Here is a 21,743-nt window from a genome sequence, read left to right as displayed (position 1 = left end):
ATGCCTAACAAACAAAGTCAGCACTGGGAGTGGATTGCTCCCAGTGCTTCTTATAATGATACCACGCTCAAAACCCCACCCTCCACCCAGAAACCACCACCCGCCAAGCTGCTTGTATAAAGTTACATGTTTGACCCAGACCCTCCTTCCAGAAAACTCCCCCCCCCCTTGTTCCACCATCTGTCCGGCCAAGGCATGGCTGTTTGCTTCTGCCTCGCGTTTCGGCTCCTCTGGTAAGTACTTTTGTGCCTTGCAGCTCTCTACAGAGAGCAGTCCCTGTTGTGACCCACTCCTTCTGCTAGCCTGTTGTCCTCTGCCGTCCAGTTGGCTTTGCTTGAGAGCATCGGGAGGAGTGCAGGTGGTCTCAGGGCTGGGCCACCGGTGTCCAATGTCCAGCTGGTTGGTGGGCCTTCCAGCCCCAGCCTCTATGGCCGGCAGGGGGGCGGGGTGTCGGGGCCTGCTTTGGGTGGCCGCCAGCCTTCCACTGCTCAGCTGGCTGGCGAGGCGCCTGGCACCGGCTTCTGTGGTCTCTACAGTGACTGGCAGGGGGGCGGGGCGTTGGGGCTTGCTTTGGGCGGCCGCCAGCCTTCCGCAGCTCAGCTGGCTGGTGAGGCACCTGGCACCGGCTTCCAGGGTTTCAACGGTGGCTGGCTGGAAGGTAGGGCGTCAGGGCTTGCTTCGGGCAGCCGCCAGCTGATCCCCGCTGCTCAGCTGGCTGGCGGAGCGCCCACCGCCAGATGGCAAGCCTCGTAGTGCTTGACATGCAGCCCCCTCTACCACGTCTTCACCTGAAAGGTAAAAATGATACGGTGAGTGTACCTGTCCACACCTCGTACCCCTGGCTTTTCTGGATACTGCCGATGGAACGCCCATACGAGCCGAGGAGCATGGACATCCGCCACCCCCACCCAGGAAGCCTCTGAAAGGGGCTTTCCTTTCCACTGTATGAGGTATTGCAGTCGACCATGTCGTACCCATGAATCGACCACCCCCTGTACCTCATACTCTGACCCGGTAACTGGCCCTGGGCCCTTACTACCTGCCGGGGTTCCATGCACCAGTTTTAGCAGACTGCCATGGAACACGGGATGTACCTTTTCCAGTAATGGAGGCAACCGTAACTGTACTGTTACTGGATTGATTACCTGCACTATTGGGAATGGGCCTATATACTTTGGGCCTAATTTCCTGCTGGAAACTGGTAAGCGGAGAAATTTTGTATAGAGATATATCCAGTCCCCCACTCTGAAAAGCTTGTGGTTGGCCCTCTTTCTATCAGCCTGCATCTTAGCTGCTGCCTCGGCTTGTGTTAGAGCTTTCTTTATATACCTCGACAGCCCTGTCACTCGTGTCATCCATGCTTGAGGTGTGTGTACGCTACCCATTTCCTTGGACCATTCTGGGATGGGCACAAACTCCACTCCATTCACCACTTGAAAAGGGGCGAACCCGGTACTGCTATGAACTGTATTATTGTACGCCACCTCGGCAAACGGCAATAGGTCTACCCAGTCCGTTTGTTGGAAGGTGACATAGCTACGCAGGTACCGTTCTATCATGGCATTTGCTCACTCTGCAGCTCCATTGGAACAGGGGTGATAGGTGGAGCTGAGGCCTTGGGATGATCCTACCAGCTGGAGGAATGTACGCCAGAATTGTGCTGTGAACTGCACCCCTCGGTCTGAGATTGTCCGTCGTGGCACTCCATGCAGACGTTAGATGTGTTGTATGAAGAGTCTGGCCAGTCGCTGTGCTGACGGCAACCCCTTGCAAGGAATGAAGTGAGTCTGTTTTGAAAAGAGATCGATGACTGTCCATATCACCATGTAGCCTCGGCTTGGGGGCAATTCGACTATAAAGTCCATTGTGATCTCCTCCCAAGGCTGGCTCGGATCAGCAACTTACTGCAAGAGGCCCATCGGCTTCCCCACTCGGGGTTTTGCCGTGGCACAGACATGGCAGTTCCTGACATAGGTTTCCACGTCTGGTTTCATTCAGAGCCACCAAAATTGCCGCCTTATGTAATGTAGGGTTTTTAGAAAACCAAAGTGCCCAGCTTGCTTGGAGTCATGGCACCTCTGGAGGATGTTTTGTCGTAGTTCTTCAGGGACATACAGTTTGTCACCTTTCCAAGCCATCCCATCCCTCTGTGTTAGCAAGCCCGGATGTTCTTGCAACCATGTATCACCTGTTACAGCATCTCTTAACTCTGGTAGCGTAATGTCAGTCGACCGCTCTGCTGTCATGTGTGCCACACTATGAGTGCAGGGATGCATAATTGCCTGTACCACCTCCTCCCTGTCGCTGTGGTAACGAGGTAGGCGAGACAACGCATCCGCAAGGAAATTCTTACCTCCCGGCACGTACTTTAGGGTGAAATGGAAACGAGCGAAATACTGGGCCCAACGAACATGTTTCAGCGACAGACGCCGAGGTCTCTGTAACACTCCATGTTCCGATGGTCGGTCCATACTTCGAATGGGTGTGTAGAGCCCTCCAACAAATGTCGCCATTGTACCAGCGCCCATTTCACGGCAAAGGCTTCTTTTTCCCAGATAGCCCACCCTTTTTCTGTCGTGGTGAACTTCCGGGATGTATATGCACAGGGTTGCAATACCCCCTGTTGGTTCTGCTGCAGCAATATAGCTCCCACAGCCATGTCACTTGCATCAGCTTGGACTACAAAAGGGGTGTCAGGGTTCGGATGGATCAATACAGGTTCTTTGGTGAAAAGGGCTTTAAGTTCTTCAAAAGCTTTTTGGCAGGCCATGGTCCACCCCACTGGCTGGCCAGGCCGTGGTTTACTTTTGAAGTATTTTGTCCGCAACAATTCTGTTAGAGGGTGGGCCACAGCGGCAAACGAGGGAATGAATTGCCGATAAAAGTTGGCGAACCCGAGAAAGCTTTGTAATTATCGTCGGGTGCTGGGTGCTTGCCAGTCCGTAACTGCCTGTACTTTAAGAGGGTCCATCTCCATCCCTGCTGCTGATATACAATATCCAAGGTAATCCAACCGGTCACGGTGGAATTCGCACTTGGACAGCTTTACAAACAGTTTTGCCGCAAGTAGCTTTTGCAATACCTGCCGTACCAGGCTAATATGTTCCTCTAAGGTTGTGGTATAAATGAGAATATCATCGAGATACACTAGGACCCCCCCCCCCGATACAGGTGTTCATGCAGTTGATCAATTGATCAATTGCATGAACACTGCGGGGGGCCCCTGTAACCCGAACAGCATGACTCGGCATGACTTGGTATTGAAAACTACCTAATGGGCAGTTGAACGCTGTCTTCCACGCATCTCCACGTCGTATGCGTACACAATAATATGCCTCCCGAAGGTCCAGTTTGGTGAATATTCGCCCTTTTCCCAATTGGGCTAGTAGGTCCTTCATGAGCGGGAGGGGGTACTGATGTTCAACACACACAGCATTCAGACCCCGGAAGTCGATGCAGAGACGAAGCGACCCGTCCTTCTTCTCCTGGAATAGGACGGGTGCAGCCACTCGGGAACGGGCCAGCTGGATGAATCCTCTCGCCAGGTTTAAGTCAATGAACCGCCGTAACTCTTCCAACTCCCTGGGTGCCATGGCGTACATCCAGGGCTTTGGCAGTTTAGCCCCCTGTTCAATTTCGATAGCGCAGTCCGTCGCCCGATGAGGCGGTAGCTGGTTGCACTCTTCTTCACTAAATACCTCAGCCAAATCCTTGTATTCTGCAGAGAAAGGGTCCTTCCCCCCTCCTACAATCCCACACACCGGGATTTGATTTGGAGGACCCGGTGCCGGTATCTGCTCTGTTGGCTGCTGTTCAGGGGGGCGGGGTCCCACACCTAGACGTACCTTGCGGTACCCACCCTCCCACCAAATGGTGGGCTCCCATCTATCCAACCACGCCAGGCCGAGGATCACTGCCTCCGTCATGGCTGAGGCCACTATAAAGCGGAGAACTTCCCAATGACTCCCAAGTTCCAGATGAACCGGCTCTGTGATATGGGTAGCCAGAGCCCCGCCCAACAGGGAACCATCTACCTGCTCGAACCGCACAGGCTGGGCCAGTTTATGTAACTTGATGCCACTTTCCAGAGCCACCTCCCAACTTATCAAACACCTGGTGCATCCCGTGTCAATACGCGCACGACATTCCCTTCGTGCCCCGGTCCATGGGCTCGTTAGTACTATGGGCAAGACGAAGGGTGCTATGGGCTCACTTACCATTGGATTGTCAACTGGGTCATCGTCACTCTCATCGTCAGCAGGGTTGTATCGTGCCACAGCCATGGCGTCTTGGTCCATTGGCGATACCCATGGAGTTGCCGTGGTTTTCGGTTGCTTTGCTGCCTTTGATGCTTCAGCACCTTTCTTTGGTGTTGGAGCAGGTGCTCTCGGTGTCCCAGAACACCGTGGAGTAGGAGCCGGGCATTCAGCCACCCGATGCCCTGGTTGATTACACCGGAAACAATGAAAGGAGGAACCACTAGAGGGATCAGTAGCTCTGGGGTAACCAGCCGGACCGACCAGCTGGCCTTGTCCACCCTCTTGTGACTTCTCCAAAAGTAGTCGTGCCCGACCAGCATCCCGGCTTTTCTGGAACTCTCTAAGGTTAGTATCGAGGTCTGCCGCTACCCAGAACCATTCTCGCAGGCGGTTGGGAACACTCCTATAGGTGCAGGCTTGGCATAACTGCTGGTCAAGCCCGGCCCGGAAGTAATAAATCAACAGCCATTCCGGCCATGATGAACTGAGTCGGCCTGCCAACCTGCGGAAGTCGCGGATAAAATCTGCTACTGTCCGCCCTTGTTGTTTCAAAGCAAGGAGACGGGAGGCATCTTCAAATCGTCCATGTAGTGCTTCTAGGAACAACCCTACGTTGCCGAGCTCCCTGGCGTGGTCACTATAGAGATCGGCGGCCCATGCTGCCATCTCCCCCTGCAGCGCCACCATGACCGCCACCACCATAGCCCACTGGGATGGGTACAGGTGGGCATACCGATCGAGGTGGCTGACCACATGGCTCAGGAACATAGCTAACCTGTCAGGGTCCCCATCGAAAGAGATGGGAATAGATGGCGGGCCCCACGTATGCCCCGGGCCCCATTGCGCAGGTGGTACCACACCACCACTCCCAGCAGACGTGGTTGCACCAGGCACGGCAGCCCGGCTTTGTGTCATCCTGCCTGGGGGTTGGGCCCACGTATCGGCCCCTGGATCACTGAGCCACGCTGCCTGGCTCGCTGTCCCTGCAGACCCCTGCCCAGAGGTCAAAGCTCCTGTTGCCGCTGCACCCACCAGCTGGGGAAGTTGGAGCCTGGGACTGCTCAGCCGAAACTGCGAGGCGTCTGAGTGTCCAGAAAGGCCATCCATCCGTTGCCTCGTCGAGAAGCCCTGATAGCTGCCTTCGCCAAAGCGCTCATGGAGGACATCCATTGTATATTCCCCTGGAGCAGTGGAGTAACTCCACTCATCCTCTTCATCGCCAGTCAACTGCCTTTCCCTCCACCCCAGAAGCGATGACCTGCCTGGGGGATTGTGAGGCCGACCAGCATCCAGAGATGTCAAGGCTGGACTCTGCCACCATTCCTCCTTTGGCTTGGCAGCCACAGCCTCCTGGGACTCAACCAGGGGTCCAAGTGCCTGGGTGGTCTTTGGTCTTACTACTGGCTGCTCCTCCCCTGTTACGGCAGCCTTGAGGGAGTCCACAGGCGCAGCCACCGTAGAACCAGCCACTGCAAGGTCCTCCACTTGAGGAGTGTCTTGCGTACCCTCCGCCATTCCCTACAGTTGGGGTAAAGGCAGAGAGCAGCAAATGGAGAGGGAGTGCTGACTTACTGTCAATCTAGGTCCGTTGTCATCCTGACTGAAGAAACCAGGAACACAGGAACATAGTGCAAGTTAGGTTTATTAATGCCTAACAAACAAAGTCAGCACTGGGAGTGGATTGCTCCCAGTGCTTCTTATAATGATACCACGTCCCAAACCCCACCCTCCACCCAGAAACCACCACCCACCCAGCTGCTTGTATAAAGTTACATGTTTGACTCAGACCCTCCTTCCAGAAAACTCCTCCCCCTTGTTCCACCGTCTGTCCGGCCAAGGCATGGCTGTTTGCTTCTGCCTTGCGTTTCGGCTCCTCTGGTAAGTACTTTTGTGCCTTGCAGCTCTCTACAGAGAGCAGTCCCTGTTGTGACCCACTCCCTCTGCTAGCCTGTTGGCCTCAGCCGTCCAGCGTGCTTTGCTTTAGAGTGTCGGGGGGGAGTGCAGGTGGTCTCAGGGTTGGGCCGCCAGTGTCCGATGTCCAGCTGGTTGGTGGGCCTTCCAGCCCCAGCCTCTACGGTGGCCGGCAGGGGGGCGGGGTATCGGGGCCTGCTTTGGACGGCTGCCAGCCTTCCGCTGCTCAGCTGGCTGGCGAGGCACTCGGCACCGGCTTCCGGGGTTTCAACGGTGGCCGGCTGGAAGGTACGGCATCGGGGCTTGCTTCGGGCGGCCGCCAGCTAATCTCCGCTGCTCAGCTGGCTGGCGGAGCGCCCACCGCCGGATGGCAAGCCCCGTAGGGCTTGACATATGGCTTTGCCCCTCCATCAATGCTCCATTGGTGATATCCTATTCTGCTCAGCAAATTAGAAATCAATTTTCTTAAGAATTCTTGAAAGAATGATAAGGAAAGCAGTATGCTTTTCATTGTGCCTTTGTAATCTTGTGCAAATGAGCTTATCTTAGTGGGGCAATTTGGAGAAACAAATGTTGAAGGCCATCTACTTAGGCCTCTCAGCAATTTATCTGGATACGTTAGGAGTACACTGTGGTGTTATAGTAACATTAGGGGGTTTCACTCTAGGGCTTCACACTGGTGCTGTGGTATTCACATCTTGTCTATGATGGTTTATGACTGTAATAAATATTGGATTTGATCTGATTCACCTCTTATGACTGAATCTTGCTTGGATCTGGGATGAAGAAACAATACCTTGCATTTGCCTAGATTTTAGCATTCTTGAAGATGAATTAAGGACTGAATATTCTAAGCTTTGGTAGATTTGATTACTTAGCCTCTCTTTGAGATGGGCAGTTTAGAAATATGAAATATAATTAAATAATTTGACTAGTTAGGTAGAACATGAAATAAGACCGTCCACTTTAAAAGGGAAATGCCGTTTACTTGGTGCCAGTGGGAGAAATGAATGCATTTAGATTAGGACACAGTGAGCTAGAAATAGAAACGTTTAAAAAAACAAAAGGAGCTAAATTAATTCATAGTGGTTATTCTGGATAATCCCCACATTGCCCTAATAAGAGTTTCCTTTTAGGAAAATAATTGTTTGCAGTGTGTTTGGTAACCTTGGTTTTATGATTATATTGCACTTAATTTATTTTGTAATTATTTGTTTTTGACTACACCAAAGATATTATTTATGTATTATTTAATTCTGAATTTACAATAGAGGAGTTATATGGCAACTTAGATATAAAGACAGATTAAAATTCTGGCTTGCAGTCATACATACATTTACTTCAGATTTATAGTTCTTATGTCATACATGCACTACAGGGTATCCTTTCAAAATAGTCCAGACAAAAAACACAAGTAGGAATATCTTCATTTCAAATTTGCATTAATAGGAACTTGCAAGACTGACAGTGTTTCTCCTCTTCTTTCTTTTTACTCTCTGGAAAACTAGAGAGGTTTCCTCTGAAATGTTCATCACATCTTCCCTGCCTGATTAGCCTAGCTAAATATAATAAATACATATATACGTTCCCTTTTTTTGTCAATGTCCTTGACTATTTGATCATGTTGTACAGTGAGAATGCAGACCATCTTCCAATGGAGTAGCATAGGAAAGCAAGCTTTTTAACATAACATTAGTTTTACTTTAAAACTACTTTTCTGTGGTCTCTTTTGTCTGTTATTGTAAATTTGGATGCGATGGTTGGCATAAAATTGTGACAGGCCCAAGAGAGGCCTCAATTTGCCTCAAGTATTTGAGCAATGCTATCTATTTATGCATGGGAATAGATAAGAGAAAATGAAAGCTATTTTTGATTACAATAATGGGAGGGCTGCTATCTTTCCCAAGCAGAAAAATGTCTTGGCAGTTTTGGCCTTCCTCTCAAGCTAGATTTTTTTTAAAAAGTGGGAACTAGGTAGAAAAATATCATCCATTTGAAGTGTCCATAATTACACTTCATGTGTAGGTGCTTCCTTCGCAAGTAGGCAAGTATGACACGCTTACTTGAAATTAAGGTAGTTATGGTTGACTCAGTGAAGTGAGTTGCATGGTTCATTCAACATATTAGTTTGTGTTTTGTGTTCAGAAAACAGAGAAAGTGTAATTATATTTTGGATTTAACATCTGTATTTTTTTTCAAACGTACTCAAACAGTTTAAGATAGAACTTAATATCAGAACACTGAATAACATACAAAGTTTGATGTTCTCCTACTGTCACTTTTGGATCTGAATCAACAGAGTTATTGATAGGTCTCTATGCCAATTACTGTGTGTTTAAAATATACTGTTTTGTAATTGCCTCAATATGTGGAATCCATCAAGATCATGAGAATTCTTTTTAAGGAAGTATACATCTATGTTATATAGGAAGGAAGGAAGGAAGGAAGGCAGGAAGGAAGGAAGGAAGGAAGAAGGAAGGAAGGAAGGAAAACAGGCAGGCAATAGCATCTTTCTACTTAGGCTCCAAAGCAATTGGAGTTGAAGCATATTAATGAGCAATAATAGCATTAATACTCTTATTTTTTCATGAAATGACACAGAAATTCCTTCTCAGTTACTACAGTACAGGCAAGCAGAATGGTAAGCAATGTGTTTGTTTTTAGTACCATTGTCCTAAATCCTTCTGACTTTTCCTCTAATTTTTCTGATGTCCTTATTTGTGAGTGGGGCATGATATAGTATTATAATCCCAACTTTTTCTTCTTGTTACACATTATATCAGGGGTATCAAACTGTTGGCCCATGGGCCGGATGCATCATAGTGAAACTGTGCCCACCCCATTGCTGGCAATGGGAAAAAAGTCGCGATAGGTCACATTATGGGATCTCAAGACTGTTTCTTGCTCCTTTCTTCTGCATTGTGTGAAGTATCTATTTGGAATGAACATAATCCAAAGGCACATCTTGAAAGCACATCAAACAGCAAGTTCTGTAACAGTGCTGGTCTGAGGTTGATTGATTCTGACTGGAAAACTCAGAAAAAAACAGACTGTGCTCTTTCATGGAAAGAAAATCAAACCTCACTATAATTCCTATAACTAGTAGTAGTTTCTACCAAACACTCAGTTTTACATGTCTAAGAAAGCAGTTGGAAGTTCCTGGACAAAACAAGGAAGTAAATGCAACTATTCAACATAGTGAAAATAGTCAACCTATCAAGTGATTCTGAATGTGAAAGGCATAATAATTTAACCAATTATTTATTTAAAATTGTACATGGTTTGGAGATGGTTTTGTGAGATATATCTTAAATGAATACTTCAAATGCTAAATCATTGTTATGAATATTGCTAGATAAGGAGGGAACTTCTGGAATTTAGTGTCATGTGCCAAAATAGTTTGGCAGATGGCCCTGGTTGATGCTTATGAGCAGTATTTGGAGGGGACAACCCTTGGATGCTCTACTTTAGATAATGAAATAACTTCTGTGGAAATAAACACAGGCATTTGCTTTCTAAATTGTTACATGTGTTTGCTCCTGGCTGGTGAAGGATCTGGTGATTTCTCTCACATTAACAAGTCTGTGTTTGTGTACCTTTGAGTCAGTTTTTGACTTTGGTAACTTCCTGCACAAGTCCCTGCAGTTGTCTTGGCAAGGTTTTTTTTTCCAGAAGTGTCTGAAAAAATTGTCTCCCCCTTAGGGCTGAGAGAGTTGCTCAGCTGATTTTGTGGCAACAGCAGGCCAAGAATTCACAATATTTCAGTTTCTAGAAGGATTCCTTAACCACTAACATCACTCACTCTCTTCTAGGCCCTAGGAAGTTTATGCTCTCAAAAACAGCCCACCAGAAAACAATCTGATCATTCAAATGGATGGTGAAACTAGGAAAACTCTACAGAACTGGTAGGAATCTACGCAGGGAGGATGGAAACGAATCCCCCTTTTCTTTTCGTCTTCAGAGCTTCTTCGGCTTTGAGGTGACCCCCCTCCAGTGGATCGGATCTTCTGGATCTCCTGCTCTTGTTCTGAATGGAAACTTCCGTCAAGGATTTCAGGAAAACAGACCGTCCTTGCATTTTTAAGCGAAATCGGTGCCATCTCTTTCGGGGGAGACTATGGGACTAGGAAGGACGTTCCTGCTTTCTCTCCAGGATTCCGCGGCAATCTACACAGCCTCCAGTCCAAGTCCGGTGCAGCTCCAACGCAGCCACCCCCCCTTAAAGAAAATTGGAGGCAAACACTCCAGTCCCTCCTCCGTAGCCCACACCCACTGATTCCTGTCTAGCTAGCCTGTGGTGGACCTTATATCTGCTAGGAGAGGCGCATAAGCACTTCCCTCTTCTTGCTGGAAACGGGAGCGGGTAACCGCCAAGACTTTGGGACGCGCGCCGTTCAGGAGCATTACGGCACCCATTCCTTATTCCTTTGACTGCTCTCCGGCGGCGGCGGCAGCGGCGAAAGAGCCGAGGAGCGTTTTGGGTCGCAGAACCCGAAGCGGCCATGGCTGAGCGCCGCGCCTTTGCTCAGAAGATCAGCAGGTAAAAGAGCCGGTGCGCGGCTGGGAGGGAGGCGCTGGCCGCAGGCTAAGCTCCGTGGGTTTCGCGTGGGGTTGGGGAGAAGCGAGGGGCCTAGCAGGGAGATGCATTCCCGTCTCCACTAAGGGAGATGGTTTTGCCGGCGTGGGGGATTCCGGAGACTTGGCGGAGGGAAGGGCCGGGAATTCCGCCTATTGTGTGGATGGCTTTGTGGTGCGTCGCGCTGTTTTGTGTAGTGGGCCGTGCAAAAGGCGGGGGCCGTCGCTTGCGGGGGGGGGTCTTCCGGGGCGCGTGGCGCTGCGGCTGGGCGGTCGCTACCCCGGGGGTTTTTTTTGCTCCGGAGCCCGATCCCGATAGGCGTGGATGTGATTTATTCAGCGGCAGCGGCAGCAAAGGGCAGGCCATCGTGTGGGCGGCCGGATGCATTTTGCGCCCAGGCTGATTCAGAAGCACGCTGCCTTCCCAGGACTTATTGTAGCGAACTTGGTTGCTTTCGTAGGTACGTGTGCACGGGCTTTATTTGGGCTACAAAGGCGTCTTTTCTTTAAGGAGCGCTAACTTTGGATTTGCAGGCTTGCGTGTTAGAACAGCTCCCTGCCGCCTCCCCCCTTTGTCCTTTGGCTTTAGACGTAGATGGTCCTTCCTGGGATTTGCATCTGTTCACTGTCTACACAGTTTGCTCTTTGGACGGTTCCTTTCGGACAGGGAGAGCTGTGCTTTGGCATTGATGTTTGGATGGATATGTGGTTGTGTGATGGGGTGGGGTTGTAATGCACTTGGCTTTGAAATAAGGGAGGCTGCCTATATTGGGTTATGTGGAGGAATTGGAAACGGGTTTCTTGTTAATTTTTAGAAGACATAATCACGGGGTTTAATGTAGCAGAGCAGCTGCCTCTAATTGTGTAGACCTTCTCTGACATCTTTTGCTGCCTTGCTTGATGCTCTCTTGTCATGCTCTCCTCTGGGTGCGTTTTATCCTGAAGTTCTTTCTCTGCAGTCTTTTCTCAGTGAAATTTTTTTGCCCGTGCATGTGAGTTGGGTGGGGGAAATCCAGACTTCTAAGTTTCAGATTCTGTATTATGTATAATCTGTCTTCCAAACTTAGATAGATCAGATAGATAGATTGATTGATTGAGGGTAAAAAAAATCTGATTTTAAGTTAAAAAACCCCTATCTGGTATCATTTTATCCAGATTTTCCTTTATTACTTTTTAATTTTACTTTTTTCACTTTTATTACTTTTTAGTTTTACTTTTTTCACTTTTATATTTTATCCTTCAGATTTTATTTTATATTCCATTCTTACATGTGAATGTTGGTGGAAAGAACTTTATCCTTTCTTCTAACATACCCCCTGTAAATGGCCACTGACACATTAATGAAGTTCACTTTATCTTAGAACTTTTATAAAGTTTTTCATCTGTGCTTTTTAGAAAGTTTTGGTATAAGAGTTAGACCTTAGAGTGTATTCATACTGTAGATATTGTTAGAAAAGAACCCTGTTAGTCTTTGGTAGCCAAAAATCAGGAATATGATAGCTCCCTTTTAGACTTAACATACTTTATCAGTTTAGCTATCCTCCATCAATCTGATGAAATGAGATGAAAACTTAATGTCTTTTTATACTGTTAACCTAATATGGGACTAACAGATTCCTACTGTAGGGGTAGTCCTCAACTTATGCCACAATTGAGTCCAAAGTTTCTGTTGCTAAGCAAGACAATTGCTAAGGGAGTTTTGTTCCATTTTATGATCACAGCTGTTAAGTGAATCACTGCAGTTGTTAAGTAAGTAACACAGTTGTTAGGTGAATCTGGTTTCCCCATTGACTTTCTTGTAAAAAGGTCACAGAAGATGATCACATGACCCTGGAACTCTGCAACTGTCATAAATACATGCCAGTTTCCAAGTATCTGAATTTTGATCACATGGTTGTGGGGATGCTGCAATAGTCATGTGTGTGAAAGATAGTCATAAGTTGATTTTTTCAGTGTTCTAACTGAATGTCATTAAGTGAATGGTTGCAAGTCAAGGACTACCTGTAGTCTATATCAGTTTATTCCTGCTGTGTTCTGTGAAATTTGTTATTGAGCTAGTAAATGTGTTAGGATTAGGGAGATTGGTTAGCAACTAGCAAATATTATAGCTTTCCTTACATGAAATCTCCCTATAACTTTATATCTGTGAGTGTCTGGTTTTAAAATTGTGATCATATAAAGCAAATAATTCAAAATTAAATGTTTATTGATAAAATACTGTCTCATCTCTCTTCATCTTGACATCTTGATACTGAATATGGTATCTGCAACAAAAAGAAGGCTGGGGAATTTGGGAGGTTGAAGTCCATACAGATAATCCTCGACTTAACAACCATTCTTTCCACCATCTGTTCCCATCCACCATCTCATTAGGCCAATAATTTTATTCTGGAATTACATGTTCAGAAGGAATCTAGTAAATACCTTGAAATTAACACAATTAACCTGCATATATAGGTAGTCCTTAACTTACAACAGTTCATTTAGTGACCATTCAAAGTTACAAGAGCCGTGGTGGCGCAGTGGTTAGAATGCAGCATTGCAGGCAAATTCTGCTGACCGCTGACTGCCAGCAGTTTGGCAGTTCGAATCTCACTGGCTCAAGCCTTCCGTCCTTCTGAAATCGGTAAAATGAGGACCCAGATTGTTGGGGGCAACATGCTGACTCTGTAAACTGCTAAGAGAGGGCTATAAAGCACCATGAAGTGGTATATAAGTCTAAGTGCTATTGCTTAATGGCATTGAAAAAGTTACTTATAATATTTATAACAGTTGCGGTATCCTTAGGTTCACATGATCAAAATTCACATCCTTGGCAGTTGATTTATATGTATGATGGTTGCTGCATCCTGGGGTCATGTGTCCCCTTTTGTGACTGTCAACCAAGCAAAGTCATGTAACAGATTCACTTAACAACTGTGTTATTAATTTAACAACTGCAGTAGTTCACTTAACATCTGGGACAAAAAAGATTGTAAACTGGGGCAAAACTAACTTAACAAATGTCTCACTTAGCAACAGAAATGTTGCACTCAATTGAAGTTGTTAGTCGAGAACTACCTGTGTCTAAAAAGGTATAGAGATGCTTTTTCCATGCTCTACCAATCAACAGTGGTATTAAAACCAACCAAGATCCAACACAAGCTCTTCATTTTGTCAGAGCACTTTGTGATCAAGACATTTGGTTAATGCACTTCCTGGTTCTCTCGGCTACTGGCTTTTCCAGATTGATCAAATATTGCGTTAATTATAGCTGTTCAAAAGAAAGAATGTTATTTTGCTTCTCCTGAATGACAAGCGCTAATAAGATTGACAGAAGCTATGTACAGCAAATGAAAAATGAGGAAATCTCTCCTAAGAAGTGTTGCGACATAAAAGAAAGGATATATTTAATTACTATTGTTTGTTTTCTTTTTAAAAAATTGCGCTAGCAGTAAATATAACAATTAAATATGACAAATATTTATCACAATAGAGATGTGAATTCAGGACGAGATCCTCCAGTCATTTTCCGATCTTGCAATGCCATGGACTGACAAAGTTTGAAAACTCCTGGTTTAGGAAATTCTTTACTGTCATTCTAGGAAAGATACTCTCCAGACATTGAAAGTTAGCTTAATTCTAATTACATTGGAAAAGACTTGGCAGTTAATTTACATGATTGCCAGTAGGGTTTTGCTTCTAATTTTAAACCAGGTATAATGATCTGGAAGCCATGGTTTGTTTAGGAATAGAGAATTGAAATAATGATAATAATCCTGGCTTATTTTAATTTATGTTGGGATAAACTAAGGACAGGCAACTATTTTTGTTCTGATAAGCAAATTTGGAATTAGAAGGTTATAAATTAGTATTTATGTATGCATATATTCAATATAGCTATAAATAAAAGCAAGCAAACACACAATAAAATAAAACCCCAATTGTTTTTTCCTCTCCAATCCTTCCAGAAATGTTTCCATGGATTTATCTGTGTCTCTTTTTCTGGATTATATGGCACATTTACTAATGAAGCACTGGATTGGAGCCATGTATCATTTGTGTTTCCACAATGCTCTGTGGGGCCCCAGAGGCATTCTTGATAATAAAAATTATGCTGGCTATAAAAACAGTGGTGGCTTGTAGCGTGTTACTATGGTAGTGTTCTTATTTTTAATTTAAAGGATTTAAAAGAAATGGAGTCTGATGAAGAAAAGAATCAGCAACCAAGGGAGGTGCCTGTGTTCTTTTGGTACCAAAGTGTATATTTTGTCTACCACTAACTAGCTGATTCCTGGCAAAAAAATATTACTTTAAAATTTAAAGCGGTTGAATTTTCATTTTTGACTCTGAAAATGGAGAATCTGTGGAGCTATTTTGGAAAAAAGAATTGAAGGGAAGAATAAGTCAGTGCAAAGTTTTTGCAGAAGAAGGTGGCTTTGCTTTCATTGGTGCAGACTTGATCAGGGACCACTTACAACTCTTTGGGGAGGAGGATGGATGGTAATAGTGATTAGAGATGGTTATTCTGTAGAAAACTGAGCAAAACTTCTGCCAACAATTTGCGATCCAGTGACAATCCTTTGAATAAAGGAGTTTTAATTAGGCTTTGAGATACATTATGTTAATAATTTTATATGCATATTTCCTAATAAGGTTATTCTGCTGGTGGAATTCTGAGAATCTTAAATTATAAAATGGTTTACAATAAGTTCCAATGGCACAGTGATTACATATGATGGCATTGTATTGTGTTGTAATTTCAAAGGAACACTACACAGATGATTTACACATACAGGTTGTCCTCAACTTACAACAGTTCATTTAGTGATCGTTCAAAGTTACAATGGCTCTGAAATGAGCATTTTTCACACTTAATCATTGCAGCATCCCCAAGGTCATGTGATCAAAATTCAGATGCTTGGCAACTGGTTTATGTTTATGATAGTTGCAGTGTTGCTCATCTTTTGCAACCTTCTGACAAACAAAGTCAATGGGGAAGCCAGATTCACTTAACTAACTTAACTGCAATGATTCCCTTAACAACTATGGCAAGGAAAGTCATAAAATGGGGCAAAATTAACTTAACTGCCTCACTTAACAACAGAAATTTTGGGCTCAGTTGTGATTGTAAACTCAGCTCTTCCTGTATTGACTGCCTGGCTGAGGAATTCTGGGGGTTGAAGTCCACAAGTCATAAAAGGACCAAGTTTGAAGACCCCTGGCCTGTAGTATGACATGGGCGTTAAGGGAAAATGGGAGGTTAGGCTGGAAACTGGTATCTAACTTTTATAAGCAGAAAAACACATGTAATGGCCCAGCTTGATTCAATCCTATGAGTTTCTTTTCAGTCCTTCCTTAGAATTATACCCTTGTCAGCACTATTCTTATGTTTTTATAATAAAATGGTTAAATTTGGCAATGAGTATTTTATTTCGCTTGAATTGCAGGGATGGCACACAGTCTGGAAAATTTTATGTGAGCTTATGTCTAAATGTAATTACAATTAGTTGCACTTTTCCCCCTTCAGCGGACTAGATTGACCATGAGGTTTGTAAACCTTGTTCAAGAATTGCCTGCAAGATCCACAAAGGGAATTAGATTAGTCTTCACCCACCCATGTTGGTGCAACATTTTGAAAGCTGTAGTCTTCTGCACTTGGAGGGTACCATTTGAGCTGTTCTAGAATAATGTTTTCTGTATGAGCAATGTGCTAGAGTTAATACAGGTCTGTACCTAAATATGCAAACAAACAGAATTCAAATTAACATATTTATCCCAATATACATGTAGGCCATACAGGTAATTGGCAACATTACTTGATGTGAAAAAATTACAACTACCTTTTTTTTATTAAGTTTAAACTGTGCATTCAAGAAAACAAAGAGCTTTGATATGTGGAGAAAAATTATGTTGCAAACAAAGTTGGGCAATAGATAGTAAAAGATTAAAAGATATGAAACTGCCAAAATTGCCTGAAGTGGAACATTCTCTGTGGAAAATGTTGATCCCAGAAAACTTACAGTCCACATCTCTGTCATGCCATAAACATCAATTCTTGCCTTATTCTAGGTGGCCAACTATACAGATGTTGCTTTAAAATAGATAGGAATTTTTCTCTGTGTTTTGTCTAAGTAACTGCTTTTGACCGCTAGTAATTTATTAAACAGTTAAAAACAAGACCAAGATAGGTTTTTTAAAATTATTCATCTAAACATAGCATTCCAGATTTTATGTATAAAGAATTGTACCATTTCACAAACACTTACATAATCTTTAAATTAAAAGTGTATAAAATCAAGCGTTTTCTAAAATCCAATTCTAATGAATTTTTCCACTGAGAAATTACTCAAAATGCAAATTAGAAACTTTTATCAGGCATTTTTTGTTTGTGGTAAAAAAAACCGTAGTCCTGGATACTCTTAAAAGACTGTGCAATATGCAATGTGGCAATTTTGCTTTCCTTTTATTAGCATAATCAGTTGATCTTTTTCTTCACAGCTATCAGATGATTTCCTCAGTTTTATTCTTTAGAAACTAATTTGTCAGCTTTTGTTAGAATAATGTAGGCAGTTCTGTAATCATTTTCAGTTTCCAAAGTTATTTGGGAATCCCTATTCAAAGTGTCTTCTGACTCCCTTCCCAGCCTCCTGTTTAGAAAACTTTGAATCCTGCTAGTTGTAATAAAGCCGTTCCATTCCAAAACACTGGGTGGCTTTTTCATGTTGTGCTATCCTTGAAGCCATTCCAATAGATGCAGTAAGTTGACAGTATGCAGTTTGTGATTAAATCCTGACTACAGTTGTTAAGCAAGCTCAAGAGATTTCATTTTCCAGTTGTCAAAAATATTTGCATCCAGCTGAAAAATCATTTCCAAGTGCTTTTGAGGCATGTTGTCTTTTGCTCCTCTAAAATTGACTCAAATCTTAGTTTCTGTTTATAAGAATTTTTTTTGTAGAGCATAATTCCTAGTCTCTAATTTTAAATGAGTATCTATGGAAAAAGTATCAATACTGCATTCTCAAAGTTAGTACCAAATAACGAATATAATATCAACTGTTATGATAATAGAAGTAACATAGGTAAGAAAGGTGTTATTAACAAAGGTGAATATATTTGACCACCCATGTTTAGGACACAGACAGTGGAAGTAGTACAGCTAGTCCTTGACTTATGATCACTTGTGACCTATGACCTATTAATTCCTGTTTATATGTATGCTGTGAGCTTATGCACTGGAGACAAATTCCTTATGTGTCCGATCACACTTGGCCAATAAAGAATTCTATTCAATTGAGCCCAAAATTTATATTGCTAAGGGAGACAGTTGTTAAGTGAATTTTGCCCCATTTTACAATCTTTCTTGCCACACTTGTTAAGTGAATCACTGTGGTTAAGTCAGTAACATGGTTGTTAAGTGAATCTGGCTTCCCCATTGACATTGCTTGTCAGAGGGTCATAAAATGGGAACACATGATCCCGAGACATTGCAACCGTCGTAAATATGAACCAGGTGCCAAGCATCCAAATTTTGATCACATGACCAAAAAAAAAAGTAACATTATGGATCTGAATAAAGTTAAAGGCATAAATTGGAAGGCATAATAAATTGGATTGAGCTGATTTGGTATTAATACACGTGAAAGAGATTAAGTTTCCTTTCAGCCAGAAGTTAAACATGAGTTAGCAATGTGATGAAGCTGCTTAAAAAAGAAAAGGCTATCTTGGAGTACATTAAGTGTAACACAAAGTCAATATTGTAAGAAATAATTACTCCATTCTACTTTTCTCTGGTCAGACTCTTTGGAATGCTGCCCTCAATACTGAGCCTCACAGTTCAAAAAGGAGGAGTTCAGTTTTGTGCTATATTTTTTAAAACTGATTTGTGTAATTTAACTCTGATTCTTCAAAAACATTCAGTTATAAATAGGATTCTACAGCAAAATGTTGCAACATGGAATCCTTCTTGAGGGTTTCAGATACTCTTTTCTATTCCCCTATTCAGCATTTTTTTTTCCTTTCTCAAACTAAGAGCAAACCTATCTTGGATTCCTTTCTCATCCCAGTCTACTTCCTCTTTAGACCTTTTTTTCTAGAACAGTTTTGGTTTGTGTGCTTTTGTTTTGTACTTTGCAAAAGTTGAGCTACCCTGAAACCTGCTTGTATGCCCTTCTTGTACATGAGTGGTACTTTTTTGAGCTCCTCAGACATTTTTATATTATGTAAGCGTATATTCTCTTGATTATTGTGTGGTTCAGTGCAAACTGGAACTAAATGCCGTCTTTTGGAATATTCCTGTTCACTCTAGTATACAAATGAGCCATGTGTTTTCTCAACTTTATTCCATTTTAACTCTTCCCTTTTTGTTTTTATTTTCCTTTGTGCATTTACAGAAGTATTGTAATGAGATCACAGGAAGTAGTACTTCCATTGCTCTCCTGCGGGCCTCCCCCGCCCAGAATGGACGTCGGGAGTGGCGGCTGTGGGTCTCCAGAGGTCCGTTCTGGGCAGGGGAGGCCTCCTGTGGGCATCCGACATCCAGTATGGAGTTCGGGAGCAGTGGCTGTGGGTCTCTGGAAGTTGGGAATGGCGCTGCATGGCTCCAGAATCCCTTCTCAGCGGCCGAGGCTTTTTGCAAAGATGGCAAAAGGCTTTGCAAACGGAGGGAAAACTTTGATGTTTCAGCTCTTACCTTCATTTACAAAGCCTTTTGCCACAGATCTTGTCCAAGGCTCCGTTTGCAGAGAACAGAGACTTAAAATACCATGAGATAACATGAGATCAATATCATAAGATCTCACATGATCTTGTGGTACTTTAGGTCTCCATTCTCTGTGAGTACATGGAAGGACTGAAACAGCAAATCAGCCAAGAAGCGAACACCAGCTAGATCAGGGGTGTCAAGCTGCCGGCCCATGGGCTGGATGCATCACACTAAAACCACACCCACCCCATTGCTGGCAATGAGAAAAAGGCACGATACTTCACGATGTGTCACGTGATGTCAAGAGATGACACCTGTGATTTGATTCTTCACAAAGTGAGTATCCACAGGCCTAGTGCCTAAGGAGCCCCAGGGTGGGGGGGGGAGGAGCCAGGGTGAATGTTGCAATGCCTCTGCGAGTTCATAAGAATGAACAACTGCCTTGGTGCAGCAACATTCATTTTGTAAACACTAGGGGGCGCTTATCGCGTAACTACGAACGTTCACTAAGGAAACATTCGTCACTCGGGGATTTGCTGTAAATACATTGTGGCTTAAAACTAACTGGAATTGAAATCAAGCCATTTTGGCAAATTTACCCAAGAAGTCATGTAAGATTTTGACCCTCTAGCTTAGAAGCATTAATGTTGATTGGACTTCAACTTAGTGACAATGGATATCTACTGAATTTTTGATCCTTTAGTACAAGAGTTAGTTTATTCTTGGAATAAAATTACTGATCTTAGAATAATATACTAATCCTCAAATAAGAGAAGAGAAAATGTGGAGGATTTGTTTCATATTACCCTGGTAAGATGAAACCCATTGCCATTCTTGTAGATTTTATAGCAGAGGTCCCTAACTTTTTGGGCACCAGGGACCGGTGCCATGGAGAAAGGATTTTCCGCGACCAGAGGGGGTGTGGTTTTGTGTATTGCCTGCATCCTTTGGGTGGGGCTTTGCTTGTTTGTGTGACCCAGTTGCTGGCATGCTGCGGACTGGTGCTCGTCCACGGACTGGGGGTTGGGGACCCCTGTTTTATAGGATTAGTCGCTATGTGGTATTTACAAAATTAGTGATAAAAAGATAAGTTAGCTAAGTTAAAATAACAAATGACCACTCTTTCATTTACTACGAGATGAATTTTATAAATGTAAATACAGAATTTTAGAATAAATCTCTTTTTCAGTGTCATTATTTTATCATGTTATGTAATAATGATATCATCCCATGTGACACAATTTATATTATTATATCCTTTATATTGTTAGGGTAACGATGCAGTAAATAATATTTGCAAAATTACATCATAACGCAAACGATGTAGATTAATACAGATGGTGTCATATGTGTCATGAATGTGATGATATATAAACGGTGTATAATGGGGAAATTATGTAAAATAATGAATATAATGGTGGAATACAGTTACTTGTATGCAAAGTCTGTTGCCTCAAGGTTTCGCTATATTGTTATAACTTTTTAATATACTGTATGTGCTACTTTTTTCTATGAAGTTTGTATATTTTATTTCCTTGATGAAAGTAATGAAAATATTCTTAAATACCATCACTTGTCTTGTTCTAGAACGGTGGCAGCTGAAGTACGGAAACAGATTTCAGGGCAATATGGAGGATCACCACAACTTCTCAAGAATCTTAATATTGGGGGCACCATTTCCCATCATACAACTGTAAGTAACTTCTTAGATTTGTAAACAGCAGTCCCAGTGCATATTGTCATCAAATTAAGCGCACCCTTCCAAATTTAAGAGCAGCTACGTTTTGGTAGTTCATGAATTGCATTGGAATGTGTGGAGTTTGTAGGATTCCAAGTACAAAGAAATATTTTAATCTGTTGTTTGCACAACAGCAAAAGTTGAAGTCAGAGGGAAGTTTCTGGATTCATTTAGTCTATTTACTGATATTTGGAATGTGCAAGATTATACGGCGCTGTTTGTTGTTCGAATTTGGGGTTTCTCCAGCACTGGAGATGGATAATCCACGCAGTGGGTTGAGACTGCATTCCTGGCCAATCAGATCAGTCAGCCAAAGTTGCCACGCCCCGTCTTGGACCATGATCCTTTAGTCTTGACTGATCTGGCCATGCAGAGACATCTACAACTTTTGGCTCCTGGTCAGGTATAGTTCCTTTCCATTAGGGGGGATTTTTTCTAGTAGCTGAAATTGCTTAGTTTAAAAGTTAATTAGAGATAATTTAATTCAATTTAATTGACCACTCAAAATTTCCTTGCTAAATTGTAAAACTCAGGAAGTCAGATTCCTACAGGGGAAACCACCCCCACTTAAAAGGGG

At 43.5% G+C, this 21,743-nt stretch overlaps 1 protein-coding gene across 10 annotated transcripts in view; it reads left to right on the top strand.

The window, feature by feature from the left end:
• The window catches only part of DOCK7 (dedicator of cytokinesis 7), a 150,206-nt gene that overhangs the window by 12,429 nt on the left and 116,034 nt on the right, over window positions 1-21,743 (top strand). For 8 of the 10 annotated variants that reach the window (XM_039339068.1, XM_039339067.1, XM_039339066.1 and 5 more), the window contains exon 2: window positions 21,016-21,121. In XM_039339068.1, coding sequence (XP_039195002.1) covers window positions 21,016-21,121 — 106 coding nt within the window. Of the gene's footprint in view, window positions 1-9,982; window positions 10,711-11,095; window positions 11,207-21,015; window positions 21,122-21,743 lie in introns of those variants that run through there. The other 2 variants (XM_039339069.1, XM_039339070.1) reach the window with 2 other exon arrangements.

This window comes from Crotalus tigris, unplaced genomic scaffold (genome assembly GCF_016545835.1).
Source record: "Crotalus tigris isolate CLP2741 ecotype Arizona unplaced genomic scaffold, ASM1654583v1 scf7180000017729.2337069, whole genome shotgun sequence".
NCBI lineage: Eukaryota > Metazoa > Chordata > Lepidosauria > Squamata > Viperidae > Crotalus > Crotalus tigris.
This window is presented reverse-complemented; position numbering and strand designations above follow the sequence as displayed.